We start from the raw sequence: 16,753 nt of genomic DNA, 5'->3' as shown, positions 1-16,753 counted from the left end.
GCCTGCAGAGCAGGAAGAGCATCTCCTGCCCCAAATCCTGATGGTAAGGAGGAGGGGGATGCTGTTGCTGACAATTGAGCAGAAGGACCTGACAGTGTCACCCCTTGCAGCACAACAGGACCAGTAGCGGCCCCTTTAGGGCAGGCAATGGGTCTCAGGAGAATAAAGGTGAATCTTTGATGGGGAAATTTAGATGTTTGAAAGTTGGTTGTGAAAGACTTATCAGGATGATCTAATAGAACTAGATAAAGGTTCAAGTTGATTGTTACTAGATAATCGTGATGTAGAAAAAAAATGAGGTGGAATTTTTAGTGAATACAAAACCAACTTATTTGATGTTAAACTTCAGTGAAAAGAATTTGTTACAGTTGTGGGAGCTGCTGGCCACCCGGAAAACATCCTGAAACCTTTAAAGTACAAACTAAGAAAACAAACAAGAATGCCAAATTCACCAAAATCTTTGTTGGGATGAGATTTATAGAACATCTAGACCTTTAAAAAAGGAGAAATGAAACCAAAAGTTTAAAATGATCAAGTGATTGAAAACTTGAGCTTATCTTTAATTCAAAAGTGGAAAAGAGGACCTCCCTGAAGTAAAAGAAATCTTTAACCAGGTATATCTGGAAATAAATTCCAGGTAAGGCAAAAAAAATGCTTTACCTGTTACAGTAAAAATGATAAGGGAAGGCCTGCCTAGTTCAGGTAAAACAATACCCCTTGGTCAGCAGGGCTGTGGGGGGTATTGGCATAAAAACTGAGATAAAATACGCTCTGTAGTAGTTCTACTAATGTAAATCTGTGTGTTTTGCCATGACAGTGACTTGTTATGGGATGTGCAGATGAAACTCTGCATTGACAACTAAGTACAAGGAATAAGGTTGGTCGGGTGCCTCCTACCATAGTCAAGGGCAAGACTGGGTTGGCCTCTGTGTTTGCCACCAAGAAGAATCTTGAGCTCTGCTGCTGGCTGCAACCCAGTAGGCGTTGAGCGGTGGGGACATGTGCCATGCCAGACCTTGGTGTGAGGAAGGGCCCCCTCTGTTATAAGAGGGTCGTCCAGGAAGGAAGAACATAAGATGGCCCATTGAGGCACTGATTTGGAAATTGGAAACCAGCTGGCCGACCATGAGGCTAGATGAGCAGCAGAGAAAGTAGGAAAGGAGGAACTATCCTTAATACCAGACGGTAAAATCCAAACTGTAAGTACAGATGAGGAGTCAAACTATTCTAAAGGAGACCTAAAGCTAATTCAGGACATGAATGGTAAAATAAAATTAAATAAGTGGGCTTATTTGGCAGATGGCCATATAGTGGTACCGTCCAATTTAATATGGACCACAGCCCTCACAGAGCATAATAAGACTCATTGGGGAGCTGGTATGTTATATAAAAGTCTAAATCAGAAATTGATAGGGCGAAACTTATATACTGTAATAAAACAATGTATTAATCCCAATGTAGCAAACAGAATAAAACTAGGGAACATTAGTAGAGGAAATTATCCAGGACAACAGTGGCAAGTTGATTTTTCCGAACTCCCAAGAAAAGGGGGGTACCGGTATTTATTCGTTATGACTGATACGTTTTCAGGTTGGCCAGAAACTTTCCCTTGTCGAACAAATAAAACAAGAGAGGTAACGAAGGGGTTGTTAAATGAAACTATCCCCCACTTTGGGGTTCCGGCAACAATCTCTTCTGATAGAGGCTCACATTTTTGTGCCAAAATAATACGAGTGAGTACGGTATTGGGAATAGATTGGCAATTACACACCCCTTACAGGCCTCAAGCAAGTGGAAAAATAAACTATTTAATTAAACAACAGATAGTGAAAATAGGACAAGAGACAATCTAACTTGGCCACAGTCTCTTCCCTTGGCATTATTAAGAATACGAACTAAACCGAGAACAAAGGAGAATTTGAACCCTTTTGAAGTATTATATGGGAGACCATACCAGTTACAATTTGCCAGAGAAGATTTAAGGCAGTTAGGGGAGGGATATTTGTGTGAATATGTGAAGACCCTCCAGGGAGAATTAAAAGTTATAAATAAACAAGTATTGGGAACAAGGGCCAGAGGGCTTGATCAACCAGTCCATTCCTTTAAATCTGGTGACTATGTGTATATAAAGACATTGTCAGGGCAACCTTTGGAAGAGAAGTGGGAAGGACCCTATCAGGTGCTGCTGACAACCTTCACTGCCGTCAAGGTGAGAGAATAACCAGCCTGGATTCACTACTCTTGGATAAAGAAGGCTCCTGAGAAGTCATGGGCTGTCACCCTGGCAGGACCCATGGGACTATGGTTCTTTAGATCATAAAGAAATCTCCGGAGACACAATGGACTGTCAAAAGGATCAGGGACATTTGTGTAAAGTTATTCTGATCTTAATTGTAACTGTTGTAGAAATATTAGAAACTGAAGCATGGGTAAACAATACCAGTCTTCAAACATTGCAAATGATTGTTAATGCTATGAAAGCTAAGGAATGCTGGATATGTACCTCTCTTCCTAAAGGAGGCTTGATAACACCCCTGTATGGGGTGGCCTCCCAAAACTGGAATTATCTCGATGACAAATGGACTACCTGGCCAGACTTTTGGAAAAAGCCAGACTATGGTGGAGGATATTGCCTATTTGATAATAAAATATATGAGTTGGGTCCCAGATTTGATTTACAAATATTAAGCCTAACCACCACAATATTTATGAAAAGTGATAATAACTGTCATTGGAAAGCTCAAACAAGACAGGAGTAGCATGTCCTGGAAACCCAGGGCAAAATACTTGTTCCCAATCTGATGGATGGAATGATTAAACACACATCCATGAGATATGGAACAAGGTGCAGATCCTGCATGAAATTACTAAAGATGATTTATCATGGAGTTTTAAAGTTATATGGGACAAACTGACTTCGTGGTTACCTAATTTGGAACAATTAAAATATGCTTTTATTATAATACTTACTGTAATAGTTTTAGGAATATGTGTATTACTTCAATGTTTTGTTTGGTGCTGTCAAAGAATGATCATAAGGCATAATGATTTTTTGTAGTTGCAAAAGAATTTGCAAAAGTTACTAGAAAAGGGGGGAATGAATGGTGAATGATGTGCCAGTTATCTAAAGGATGATGTAATTATGTTTATCTAAAAGCTGGGAAACGTCCAAGGGCCCTTATTGCTAACATGATGGATGTACTAATTGCCGAGTCCTTGGATTTGTCATCTTTAAAAAGGCTATCTGGTCCCAAGTTCCTGTTGTTTATACAGTGTGGCAAAGACAAGGACTTAAATCACGGTCACTAGCTTAGTGAGATATGTAAATAAGTTCCTGGAATTGTAATGAATATGTAAACGGTTTTCCAGAAAGTTAATGAATAGGTATGAATTGCTTGTATAAAGGAGGGACTGAAAAACCCCCTTGGGGTGCACGACTTTGGTGGAGCGATCCCCAATAAAGATAACCTCCACTCACTTGAATACGGGTGAATGATTCTTTAAATCAATCTAGTTGAAGATGCCCCTGCTTCATGCAGGGGGGCTGGACTAGGGCACCTTTAAAGGTCCCTTCCAGCACAAACCATTCTACAATTCTGTAAACGACCACTGTCATTTCAGCCACTGTGTATTTATATATACTTGAGGAAGCTGAAGTCCTTCACAACTGAAATTTTACTCTGAAAGTTCTGAATTGCCTTGAGATTCTCAAGAGCTTTTCTCCAAAACATCCCTTCCAGAGATACTGATATTCAGGTCCTGGACCGAACACCGTACCTGAGGTTGTTTACAGCAGGGCAGCAAAGTTTTGTAGAACAAGTGAGGCTGAGAGACTGCCCAGACACATTCTCCTCCATGTTCTCCCAGACCCATGTGGCAGCACCTTGAGAAAACACTTTTTTCTGTTCGTTCCCGATACAGTTCTAAACCTCTCTAACAAAATTTCACCAATGTCCTCCCCCCTGAAGCAGTGCTGCTGTTACCACAGATAGCAATGCAAAGATGTTCAAAGGAAATGGTCTGAAACACTTGGAAGCTAAAGGTCACAATAAGCAGGAAAAGAAAATACTTTACCGTGTACATGAGACTGTTCAAACTTTTTGCCGGTGCAAAGTGGAAATTTCCAGCTACCTGCAGGAGACTGTAATCTTTCATTAAAAAGCCTGAATCTACATAAACAAAGCAGCCATACCGGCGGTTGGATTTTAAAATTTTTATCGGAATAAGATAGACAATAAGCAACTCATTGTCATGGGTGACAATACCAGCAAATATCGTCCTAAAAGAGATATGAATTTCCCCTCTTCCTCACAGGCAGTCATGTGGAAAGCCATAATCACATACCGATGTTGACAACAACTGTTCTATGCAGAGTATTTTAGCGGACATAAAAATGAGAAGAAGGAATCAAGTCTACCGGGAGGGAACTAACTGCTGCTGTAGGAAATATCAAAAGGTATCACAAGGTATCACAGAAACGGAGTGGATAAAGTAACTGGGAGGGTGAGCAGGCAGGGTAAGAAAACCCTTAATACAATAAACAACAGTGGTCCTACTTATGCATCCATGAAAACAAGCCGTGTTCAAAAATAAAGCACTGAACCTACCACCAAAAAAAATCCCACACTCCAAAATCCCCCAAAAGACAAAGGTTATTAAAGTTTTAACCTTGAATATGAAAAGGATATGGATATCAGGTGTCAGTCCTCCCTGACACTCGCTAGCAATCATACACACCCTCCCCTGGAAGATTTCAATGCATCAAGCTCACACGCTACATTACACCTCTGAATGTCTGCGCAAACCTATCGCATATGTTAACTGCGGACCCGATGAGAATGGAGATGTGCAAAAGTCCAAGTGCCTAACAATGGCCCCCAGAAATTTCCCTAGTGACACCCACCCACCCTTGGACCCTTGCTACCCACAGCACTCCCCTTTGCCACAAAGTGTGGTGAGCAGGAAAGATTCAAAGGGTCCTGTAATGGTTCAGCACCCATGATATTCAAAACATGATGTCTGGCTTCATGAGTGAAAGGGCGGGGTGTGTTTGGTTTTGGTTTTGTTTTTCAGAAATAAAGAATGTTGTCTCCAGGAATAGTACACAAAGATGTAAAAAAACCTCCAGATTTTGAAATAAAGTAGTAAAAAAAAGTTACCCTGGGCCTGAGTGCTAGAATGTACTTGGGTACGTAACCTGCACATCCCAGTGTTTTGAGCTCGGTAACCTGCCAAATGACAGGGTAGTGACATAGTCATCTGGCGTATCTTGTACTACATTTTCATACACCAGTTGCAAACAACATCTCTTTAAGCATCTTCAACCTTGACAACTCCAAGTCTTGCTTCCACTGGTTTTCTAAAGAAGGGAACATTTCACTCCCCCCAGCACCTCTGCTGACAAGTTGTTGGTTACTGTTATCTCCAGCACCCACCGGTGGTCTGTTTTGAGACTAGAAGGGCAGGTGGGACAACCTCACCGCAAAGAAGCTGCCCCTCCCCCTCCAGAAACCTCGGTAAAAAGACTCACTAGCTAGATGGTAGAAAAAGCTAAGCTTCTCCAGCCAGCCCACGTCATGGAACAGGGAATCAGCCCCTTCCCACCCTTTTCCTGACCCTCCTACTGAACCCCTCTACAGGCACAAGTACCTTGCTGAGCTCAGGGGTTATTACAGTCCTGTGAACACTTAAAGTTGGAAAAAAGAGCAGAGTGCCCCGACTGTGCCTTCTGACGCTCATCACCACCATGCAACAGGCTCACGGCAAAACCCATCTCTCACCTTGTTGACCTCCAGGAAACCGTACACTTGGCAGCCCTCGTTCTTCTGCTCTTCCATTTTCTGGCTAAATCCTTCCCTCTTGCACTGCTCTATGCTATCCGGGTTCTCAAAGGCCTAGCCTCGTCACCTGTATGCTTCTCTGACATCGTCACAAGTATTGCAGCACCTGCAAGAGCACAAACATCATCTTATATTTACAGTGATAAAGAGAACTCCAGCTCAGGACTCAAATCCCCGGTGGATTTTGTTTCAAAGCAGCAAACTTCAGGAACTGGACACTGAAAGGTGGTCTAATGCTCCTGAAGGAGCTTGAGTTTCCTGACGTACTTTTTGAGATTTTGGCACAAGGACGCAAGCTGTTTTAATGCAGCGCTTAATTCTGAAGATGGCTTTAGCTCTCCATTCAGACAGCCAAGTCCATCCTTGGCAAATAAATTTGCTGCAGAAATGACATTTGTTTCTGTGGGAAGTCTCCCACAGTTCTGAGCAGCTTGGAACTTCCCCATGTGAACACAGCATCTACCTGTTTCTATTCCTCCCTTCCTCTGTTTTTAGGGAAAGACTGCCAACATCGGAGGCAAGGTTAATGGCAAACTTTCTTCATTGCTCTTCTACCTCTGGACTCACCAGAGTCTCTGTCACGCTCACCAGAAAAAACAATTGTCTGTCTCTGTTCCATGTTGTGCTGGACAAAACAAAAAGTTGAAGGCTGGAATCATGAATCCCTCAAGATGGAAACATCTCTGGGGAAGGATGCAACTTGACAGATGTGACAAACTAAATTACTACAGAGACAATAATAGCAAAGGATAGTCCAGAACCTGTGGACTATCACGAATCCATTCTTACAGAAATTTGCAGGTAGAAGGAATGAGAAACACCGAATGACACCCATCATTTGTCTGAGTGATGGGTGTCTGGTCTTTGCTCCCATAAGGATGCAAAGCCTGCAGCAGAAGCGAGAAGGCAAAGCCATAACTGGGTTTTATTCCAAGACAGCTCACAGAACAGTGAAATAATTTACACAGCTCCCCTCTGGACACCAAGTAATCCCAGAAAAGGTTCTGTTTGCTAAGATACAATCTTTGTGCTACTGCCCTCAAACAGGCACGCAGACAAAACAGACAACCTAACTGTGCACGCTTTTAACAATCGTGAGCGCAGCACAGGCGTACTAAAACACAACAGCTCTCACCATTCTCTGAACAGGTGCCCAGGAGGATTTCACTGCACGGACCTTCACAGGCATTTTGGAAAAAAAAAACCCCAACACGTATGCCACATTGACTGTACCGATTCAAGCACTAAGAAGATGTAAAGGTTACCGAATGTCCTCTGACTCTGCCCCGTAACAGCTTTCACAGCGATCGGCATCCAAAGCATTTGGATCGAACACCTTTTCTTCTTCTTTCCCCAGTTCTAAGACAAAAGAGGATTCATAGTGACGAGGCACGTCTAGAAACACTATCTTGTACTTCTGCTCTATGCACAGAAACTGTTCTACACGTGAAGGAAATGATTTTGTATCAGAATCTGCACATCCTGCACCCGAAGCTCACCTGAAAGAATGCACAGGGCCTGTTGAGCTGCAAAATAAGATCAACAAGCAGAGTAGCGTTTGCCATCTGAAGAACACCCTCCATAGAAAGAACCAGCCACCTGTAAGCCTTGCTGGAGCGCCGATCAGATGTTACTTGCACAAAGGCTTTGTTAAAACTTTGTCTAAAGCAGACCCAAACAGCAAATTGCGACCGATACAGGACCTGTTACACAAACAACATTTTAAATAGCAGACAGCAGCGCATAGCACATAATCCTGTCCCAAGATATGTAGGGAACACAGTTATATATTGCTGTGAAACTAGATCACAGTGGGAATCTCCCAAGCGGAAAACTGACACTCAGCTCTCCAGTACAACGATGCTGACAACGCACACACATTAACCACTGGCTTACCTGAAATCTCCAAGGAATTTCTTTGTCATGATTTTACAATTCTGCAAGTGTCTGTGCCACCTGTGTGTTGAATGCGCGGCCACAGTACAGCTGGGGCACAAATATGTTCTTAAATGCAGAAGGCTGCAGAGGGACTCTTAACAGAGGAGATGAGAGCTGGTGACAGCTGAAACCTGCCAAAGGGCAAGACATGCCTCCAGAAAACTCGAACAGGACCTTTGCTTTCCCAAAACAAATGCGAAAGGTCTGTAAAATTTGGCGTTCGGAGTAAGTGAGCCAAGGAACTGCATGTCTAAAGTTTTCAGAAACATGGGTTCTTATTGGAAGAGGCCCCTTAAAACCAGGCTGTTCCACTCACAAATCCTGAAGGACAGGACCAAGTCTGCTGGATTACAAAAGCCCTCTAAGGCTCACTGCCTAGGCACCGCCGCACTACCCTCTTACGAGCCTCGAGAAGGCGGCTTCTTGCATAACTAAGGCCGGGGCAGGTGATAAGTCAGACACTGCTGAGGGGACAAAATGTTATCGGGACCCTCTTTGTTGAGATTGGAAGGTATAACAGGTGGACAGAAGTGAGTATGTAAGACATCTGTATTAGCCACAGAAAAAAAGAGATTTTAATTAGGAAGTATGAAATATGCATGAAAAATCAATTGTTAACCTCACTTTATGGTAGTTATGATCAAGCAAATAAAAAATTTTAGAAAAATATACCCATTCTTAAACCACTGTATGAGACTTACTTTCTATAGCTTACAACATTCAAACAAGGTGAGAGTACAATTAAGAATTCAACCAGTATGGGTTTTGATCCTGTAATTACACTAAAAGATAGCGTCAGGAAGAATGCAGCTTGATAATTCCTATGCTTTGTCAAAGCCATGATTCCTGCCATTTGAAGAACACCTGTACAACACACGGAGTCTTTCAAGATACAGCAACTAGTAACAGCTTTCTGAATGTAATCGGTAGCTGCCTGTCGAGTTGCCTCAGAGAGCACCCAGAGGTACTGCACACAGCTTGGATACTATAAAGAAACTGCAGCACATAAAACCCCACATGCAAAGTTTCGTGCTGTTAACATGGTCCTCGACTTGCACGCAGATATGACACATGACGCTGGAAAACTCGGTCCATGTTAAAAGGAAACGAAACAGTAAAGAAAAATAAAAATAAAAAAAATTCAATCCTCTACCGCCATCCAGTGGAAATTAATGAGATGACATCCCAGCACAGAATGCAACCTACCATAGAAATCATTAAGCTATTAACTATTTGAATGTAACCATGATCAGGAAAAGCCTCCACATACTGCTCCATAATATTTAGGTATGCTTTACTAAATTTAAGGTTAACGTTAGATAAAATGTATTTTTAACTAAGAAATTTAAAGTGCTGAAGCAGCTAAGTGGCAGAACCAGGCCCCGTCCCTAGCATAGCCCTAATCCAAGGCTGGTTTAAAACCCAGTCCAGTTAATCAGTGGGAGAACAGAGAAGCAACAGATGATCAATCTGTGGACACAGGTGCTTTCAGAAACACAGGCGGTTTTGGAAAAATTGGTGCATGTGAATAGGAACTGCTCTTTCAAAGACTAAGCGCGCTTGAAGGAGCCTGTGAGTTAAAGCAGGCAGAAAGAAGATCACGATCCAAGGACGAGCTTGGAACCGAGCAGGTGAATCAACTGTGACAGAGTCAGGTGATGGATTCACAGAACTGACAGGACCAAAAGAAACTCCTAAAAACTTCAGACATTGACTGATGATCTGATAAGCGTATATAACCTACGCTGTATCCCTTGGTTCTCTGTCACCCACTGGGGTGGTGGCCCAGCTCTGAGTCATGACTAAAGCCAGCCCAGCGGTAACCATGTCTGTGTGGATTTTTCCTTTACCAGACAATACTGCTATAGTTGCCATTTAAATAACTGACTGAACATCAAGTGTTACTAACAGAAACTGATAGAGTTTCACAATGGTGGGTGGACACTTCCAATCTAACTTGCCACACACGTGGTGGAAATCAAACTCGCCATATCCTTTTTCCAGACAGCAGAAGAAATTGCTTGTTGCATGCAATGCAATTTGATCGCTTTCAAAATGCCTCTCCTGGATGAGACACTTTGCTCCCTGCAAGTTTCTCTTCCTCTCCGTTGATAATATAATGAGCGAGAGCAACCGGTTCAGACCTAGTAATCCCAGTGGAGACTGGCAACACAAGTAAGGCAGGAGGCCCATATGTGGAAACAGAGAATTGGGTACAAAAAAGTGGGGTTTGACCCCAGACATTACATTTGTTACGCCACAGCCTCTGAATACAGAAAGGCTGCTAAATGACACAACAGTAAGAACGCTATCACCTCACTTCTGTGACACCAGAAGGTCTTGTACCTACCCACTGTTCAGTTCTTGGCTTAGTTTAGCCTTTCTGCTTTAAGAACAGAAAAGCTAAATCTGAGTTACAACAAATTAGCAAGTTTAGTTCATGCCAATACACAAAACTACACCATCTCCCAGAACAGATAACAAGGACCTCACGTTTTAGAAAGACAAAGTCTTGCAGTATTACCGTTAGACTGCAACACTACCAGAATCGTTCCCGGCTTGTATTGAAGTAGAACAGTAAGCCATAACATGTCAAAAAATACAGAGGAGAGGTTTATGTAGCCAAGGACCACTTACTCCAACTTGTAACTGATAAATCAACTGAAATCTATTAATCAGGTATGCATTAACACACACAAAGCAAACATAGTAAGACACAAGTTTAGGCTTAAGGGTCAAGTCAGCGGAGCCTTCCCTGGAGAGAGGCTCTTTCCTCCAACCAGCTCGTCCCGTTGTCGGCCTCCTAGGATTTAAAAATGCAACCAAAGTCAAGTTTTGCCAGAGCAGCTGCTTGATTTCTAGTAGGAAAAGCCTATTCACTCAGCAGCTTTGCTCCTGAAACGCATCAACGAGTCCTTGTCCCAATTTCAGAGGGACCAGGCAAAGACTTGCCTCGCAAAAGTACCGAGTATAATGTATATACACACACACAGGAGCTTGTCTGATCTGCCAGTGTAATAGACTTGTGTCCTATAAACTTTTCAATAGTTTGTGGTGTTTAAAACGCTGTGAATTCAGCCATCCCTTGTTCCCATGAATCTCATAGCAGGCATACGGTAATGGAAAGACTATGCGAGCATCCATCCAAGAATGACAGAATAGCATTTTACCGTGTCTCTCTGCTTCTGGAGTCACACGATTGGCAGCTTTATCCAAGTGCTGTTTAAATGGCTTGTGCTCTACGTGCTGCTGAGGCTCTCCTGCTCCGTCCATGGCATCGATGCTCAAATCTGAAAGCAGCGAGCAAGGAAAGCGGTCTATGAACACACATTTGTTATGGCCTGTGGCAAGCTGAGGAAGTGAAAAGACAGAATCTTTCAGCCAGCAGGGTAAGAATGTGCCAAACCGGGAGAGCACGTACAGCTAGTGTCAAGTGACCAACAGGGAATAAAACACACGGTGCAGCACACTAAACGGCCCTCCCAGGTACGGGGTTTGGTTTGGTGTTCAAGAAGGACAGTTTCCAACTTCCAAGAAAGCATTACCCTGAAAGGTAGACGTGCTTAAGGCAAAAAGCCTAAAGCAAACCCCTCAAAGCCCAGAACCATTCTCAGGAACACAGGAGTTAAGCCTAAAATTGGTTGAAAGCTGCCTCCTACCTCTTCCCCCGCCACCTTTCCCCCTCCAACACCAGCTCATTTCCTCGCGATCCCTTTTCACAAACAAAAGATGGACGCCTGTGGTATCAGCTTGGTACCGAAGCACCACGATGCGCTTGCTGGCTACACGCTCTCTTACAAGGCTGACAGCTTCTCTGCACACAACAGCCGAGGCCCTGTGAAACACGAGGAAGGCAAACACCGGTAACGTCTCGCAGGGGTCAGGAGGAAGTCAAGATGCACTACATTCGGAGCCCAACGCGTTACCCAAAGGAATTACCCCAGCAGAACAAGAGGCAGGAATGACCGGTAGACAGGCAGAGAACATGCACGGCAGCGATACCCACGTCAGACTTGCAGGGCGCTTCCAGTCACTTCATCCCGCAACTTTGTTTTGAATTTAGTTAAAAGGTAATCAGATTCTTAATGCTCATTCTGCTTTTAATAACTTCTGGAGAAAGGCTAACACGTGGCATTGGCATTACAGGCAGAATTCAAGTATAAAAATCACGGCAAAGCTGTGCCTTGTCAAGTGACTTCCAAAGCAGGCTCTGGAACCTCTCAACGAGACAGTCAAATCTGGAGTCCCAAGGGAACTCTGTGCCAGCTCCGTCAGTGCGACTGAGCTCTCTGACAAAGTACGCCGCCATACAGAAACGTTAAGTGGGTTTACACCTCAGGCTCATTTACAATCTAGAAAAATAACACTGCCCGACCGGACGCTCTGGTTTAAGCGCCCAGCAGGCCTGGCTGTGTAAGCACGAGGGACCAGCAATTCCTCCCTGGCTGTTGCCCAAGCAGCAGCGCAGCACTCGGAAGCAGCGGGCACACGGAGCCTTGCGGGCCCTGGGCAAGTACAAAAGTTATCCCTCCGCAGTCAGCAGTCTGACTCGCAAGCACAAGGCACATGTGGAAAAGTAGCATCTAGACTGACCCTCAGTTGAGCTCCCCTTGATTTGTCAACGTACAATTCCAGATGAACCTAGGTACAAAGGAAAAACCAAAGAGCCCCGTTTCACCGGGAAGCAAATCCAAAGGCCTCTTCCCCTCGGCTGCTCTGGCCCAGGAGCTGACTGTCACGACACAAGATCAGCCAGACACCTGATCTGCTGCCTCCCGCCCCTCCCCGGTAGTTAAACGCTTGCTGAGAAATCAGCAGTCGGGGGGGACGGGTGGGGAACCCGCTCCCGGCTTCCTGTTCTCTCTCTTGCCCGCTCGCAGGGGCGGGCAGAGGCTCCCGAGCCACCCCCCTGCGACAGCCTTGACCGCAGCCCCCAAGACAGCCTCTGCGGCCCGCGGGGGCCGGCAGCCCCAGCCCGCTGCCGCGGCTCAGGCCGGCGGCTGGGGGAAAGACAAAGCCCCGCGCAGAGCTGCGGCGGCTGCCCGGGCAGCGCAGAGGCGGCGGGGGGGCGGCAGGGCGCCGCGGGCCGACCCCTCTCCCGGGCCCCGCCGCCGCTCCTCGCCTCCTCGCTGAAGTAGCGGCGCAGCTCCGAGAGACAAAAAAAAAAACCCAAACAACCTAAAAAAGGCAGCACCGTGAGGAGCCCGCTGACCACCGTCGCTGCCGGGGAGACGAGAACCGCCGGCAGCCCCGCCGGTCCCGGGCCGGGCCGCCCGCCTCAGCCCGCCCGCCGCCGGCACCAGGCGCTCCCCGCCGCGGCCGAGCGCCGGCCCGCCACATCCCCCCCCCCCTCGGCCGCTGCCCGCCCGCCCTCAGGCCGAGCTCTCACCCAGCGCGCCGCCGCACGTCCCGGGCCGAAAGTCTTCCAGGCTGCCGGCGAAGGCTCCGCACCGCCACGACCACGCCGGCGCGCCGCGCGGGCTGGAAATGAACCCCACTTCCGGGGCCGTCTGCGTAGCCCGTACGTGCGAGGCCGGAAGCCCCGCCCCTTTGGCTTCAAGCCGGCACTGCGCATGCGCTGCCCTTAGTCTGCATAGCGCGGTGCTGCCGCCTGGCGAAAACAATTGGGTACTGCAGCCAGTCTATCGAACAGACTGCACAGTTTATTATAGGAATGGAATACAATAAGGGAACTCTGCCCACGGCCCGTTTGGAAGTTGCCTGGCTTCACATCTCGGTGGATGAAGTTCTTAGAGTGAACATATTCAATTCAACTAGTCTAGATAAAAAGAAAAAAAAAATCACTCGAGAGACTAGGCATACACTTTTTTTCCTTATAAAAACACTAGCAACCTTGTCTTAATGATAAAAGAGGTAATGAAACCTTTTATTGTAAAATGTAAGGGCATTAAAGAGAATATAATTCGATAGACAATACATAAACCTCTCCAGCTCTTTCCCCATGTCTATTTGACATTTGTTTCCAAAAACTTTCTCGGGTGAACGTCTTTTGTCTTTGAGCAGTGCAACAGATGGTTTGCAAGCGGCACAAGTCTGCTTTTGAAAAATCAATTCAGACTTTGTAATCACTTTAGATGGGGCACTTTGTATTTAAGAGAAACAAAACCAATGTTGAGTCTTTCCTTTAATGATACAGGCCTATTCACCTTTAAATTAGAGAAACAACGTATTTGGTTCTGATCTCTCAAGGAATCTTAATATTCCAACATACTGCACTGTCAAGATCAACAAAGCAGTTTCCTACCGTTTCGCCAGCGAGCAATAGGACTGTCTCGAGACTAAGTTTCCTTGAACAAACACCGAAGAGATCTTCAAGACTCGGTCCAAATGGCTCCATCACCGTTAAATCGTAGTCCCCTTCAGCTCCACACCACTTCATTGTGGGAACGCCCACTAGAAAAAAAGAAACAGTTTATTCAGTGTAACAATTTGATTGGTATACAAATCCTCAAGGCTCCCAAGACGAATTCTAAGAGGGTCAGGACTGTGAATGTTTGTACTCGCAGTGAAGCTCAACATCTTACGCAACCCTCAGCTAAGGAAAAGGTGAAAAACTCACCAGCGCCGAGCATTTCCTCATCTGTAAGCTGCCCATCCTTAGCATATAGGACTCCAAATTCAAAATTCACAGGTCCCGGAGAAATAAAACCAAAAACTACAGGATAAGCAGACAATCAAACAAAAGACCTAAAATAATGTTTCCTCTAAGGACTTTTATATACATCTTTTGTATACGTCCTACACACGGGAATATACGCTTCATACCAGCTCCATTACATGCTCAAGTAGCAGATACCTAATACTTTACTTTTGATCACAGATTACGATTTTTTATGATATTACTAAAGTTGGTCATCTATTAATATGATATATTATGCCAGTGCCTGAAATGATTTTCGATCTCAGATGTTGCACAGAAACACCACATTTTTTTACTGCAATAAGCAATTGATATCTAAGTCAGTATACGTCACCAAGTGAGTGCTAGGAGTGAAAAGTTTACATTTACCTCTTGCTCTTCAAGAGCCAATAAATCCTGTAAACAAAACACTATCTTTAGCACACCGGTACTGAAGACACAGCGCAAACCCCCCTGTAATGTACTCCTGTATTTGTTTAATTTCAAAGTAGCCACTTCAACTGATAAAGACAGCTGATTTTCTAACTGTAACTCTACTCCTCATTATTATCCTGCTACAGAAAGAAACAAACCACTAGCATTTATACGTAATGACTTATTTTTCCAGAAAAGAATAAAAAGCCACAACCAAACAACAACAACAACAAGGATGAAAAGTTTCCTTCGGGTTCTTCCCAAATTTGTCATGACCAACAGGACTGAAATGCAAATGAAATACTGCTTTATAGGAGAGCAAGCATACACCTCAACATTAAACCATTAACTGGCTGTAGTCAGAATCGATTTTGAGAAGAATTGTTCAAAGAGCCTTGCTTACGTGGAATTTTTTGTGGAAGAGCCATTTATTTCCCACACGACTAACCGCTGAAACTTCTTAAACTTCTTTTTGATTTTAAAAACAGAAATAACTAGGACCCTGCACGGAGATCAGTTTTAAGTGTACCGTATTTACTTATAAAGCACAGAACTTTATTCCATCGTCCTTCACTTCGGCTTTATACATAATTGTTGTGAGCGTTTTAGGAAGACTCAATAACCTATCCTATTTCATAAGCTTCACTTCTATCTCTTTGAAAATAATTCAAGGCATGTCAAAAGAAAAACGAGCTGTTCGGCATCAAGTTCATACCCCAAAGATCCACAAGCAAGATCAACTGCCTCAATCAACACAAAGACCTAATTTATAGCATTTCTTCCCAACTCGTGTTTCTACATGACTATTATTTTTGCCCATTTTTTTTCCCTAGCATTAATTTCTGGAGCTGCGCAGCATGCCACGGAGTGCCAAATGCAGTCTGTCTGAGGCACACCGAGCTGACACGGAGGTCACATCTGATGCGCCTCTCCATCATCGCTTACGCTAGGCCACCAAGACAGGATTTCCTGTAGTTCCCTTTGAAAGCAATTAAAATGCTAAATTTAATTTACAAAAAAGCGAGTTTATCGTGTAACTGAAATTCGTTGATATAGTCGGTACCTAGAATCACGCTGGCTGTGAACGGGGTGAAATGGCAAAGGACCATCAGCCAGGCCCGAGGGAAGGCTCAAAGGCTGTACAAGCTAAAGAACAGCCAGGGAAGGGATTTTAGTCCGAGCCCAGGCGGGCAAAAGAAGATGACGTTAGTCCTGCTGCCTGCAGGCGTGTGGGAAAATCACCCTGAGGTGGGGGGGGGAACTCGAGAAAATTGCGTCCTAACGGAAGCAGGGTATTACGGAAAGCTTTTTTTAGGGTAGGATACAGCTACAGCCTCGAGGACGGTCGGCACGCACGCAGCCTGTACCGCCACCGTTCCCTAAGCAGCGGCTCGGCGCACGCCGACAGCGGTGACGGAGGACGAGCTTAAAGCTCGCCCGCGGCCCCCGGCCGCCCTCAGCCCGAGCGCTCACCCAGCGCGCCAACGCACGTCCCGGCCCCAAACTCTTCCCGGCTCCCGGAGACCCCCCGCACCGCCACCGCCGCCCCAGCGCGCCGCGCGGCCCGGAAATAAACCCACCTGCCGGGGCCGGGGCCGGGTCTGCCCACGCGCGCCGGCCCCGGCCCCGCCCCGCCGGGCAGCGCGGCCCGGAGCCGGCCGAGGAGGGGCTGGGGCTCCGGTTGTGCGTCGGGCCGGGAAGGGGCTCGGTGCCGCCGCGGGCTCCTCTGAGCTCGACCCCGGGTCTCTGTGGGCTTGGTGGAGCGCTTCTGCCATCTGGCGAGAAAAAATTGCGTAATGCAGCCGCCCGGTTAGTGGAGAGCTGCTGCCATCTAGCGAAATATACTTGGGTACTGCAGCCGGCGCTGTTGGTGGAGCGCTGCTGCCATCTAGCGAAATAT

At 45.6% G+C, this 16,753-nt stretch overlaps 1 protein-coding gene across 7 annotated transcripts; it reads right to left on the bottom strand.

The window, feature by feature from the left end:
- Positions 1–290: 290 nt before the first annotated feature.
- LOC308055750 (endoplasmic reticulum-Golgi intermediate compartment protein 3-like) lies at positions 291–16,295 on the bottom strand. Of its 7 annotated transcripts, none has more exons than XM_080370138.1 (9): positions 14,359–16,295; positions 13,946–14,192; positions 13,168–13,557; positions 12,372–12,419; positions 10,949–11,129; positions 7,106–7,199; positions 5,781–5,946; positions 4,075–4,131; positions 291–1,131 (listed from the first exon to the last, which is right to left on the bottom strand). In XM_080370138.1, the coding sequence occupies exons 3-7, from the start codon at positions 13,351–13,353 to the stop codon at positions 5,904–5,906; spliced, it is 552 nt and encodes a 183-aa protein (XP_080226264.1). In that variant the 5' UTR covers positions 13,354–13,557; positions 13,946–14,192; positions 14,359–16,295; the 3' UTR covers positions 291–1,131; positions 4,075–4,131; positions 5,781–5,903. The 7 variants fall into 7 exon arrangements, 5 of the variants coding, with proteins under 5 accessions (XP_080226264.1, XP_080226266.1, XP_080226267.1 ...); XM_080370140.1 differs by adding an exon at positions 7,340–7,543 and having other exon boundaries at positions 291–4,131; positions 14,359–16,294; XM_080370141.1 differs by adding an exon at positions 11,438–11,613 and having other exon boundaries at positions 291–4,131; positions 10,949–11,068; positions 14,359–16,007.
- Positions 16,296–16,753: the final 458 nt, after the last annotated feature.

Source organism: Falco punctatus (genome assembly GCF_963210335.1).
Source record: "Falco punctatus genome assembly, chromosome: 20".
NCBI classification, from domain to species: Eukaryota; Metazoa; Chordata; class Aves; order Falconiformes; family Falconidae; genus Falco; species Falco punctatus.
This window is presented reverse-complemented; position numbering and strand designations above follow the sequence as displayed.

Excerpts from the sequence above, each read along its gene's own strand:
- LOC308055750 (XM_080370137.1), bottom strand. The coding sequence starts at position 13,353 with ATGCGCAGTGCCGGCTTGAAGCCAAAGGGGCGGGGCTTCCGGCCTCGC. Across the intron at positions 12,420-13,167 it reads GACGTGCGGCGGCGCGCTGG|GTTCATCTGGAATTGTACGT; the intron begins GTGAGAGCTCGG and ends CTTTGTACCTAG. Across the intron at positions 7,200-10,948 it reads TCCAGAAGCAGAGAGACACG|AACTGGGGAAAGAAGAAGAA; the intron begins GTAAAATGCTAT and ends CTTTTGTCTTAG.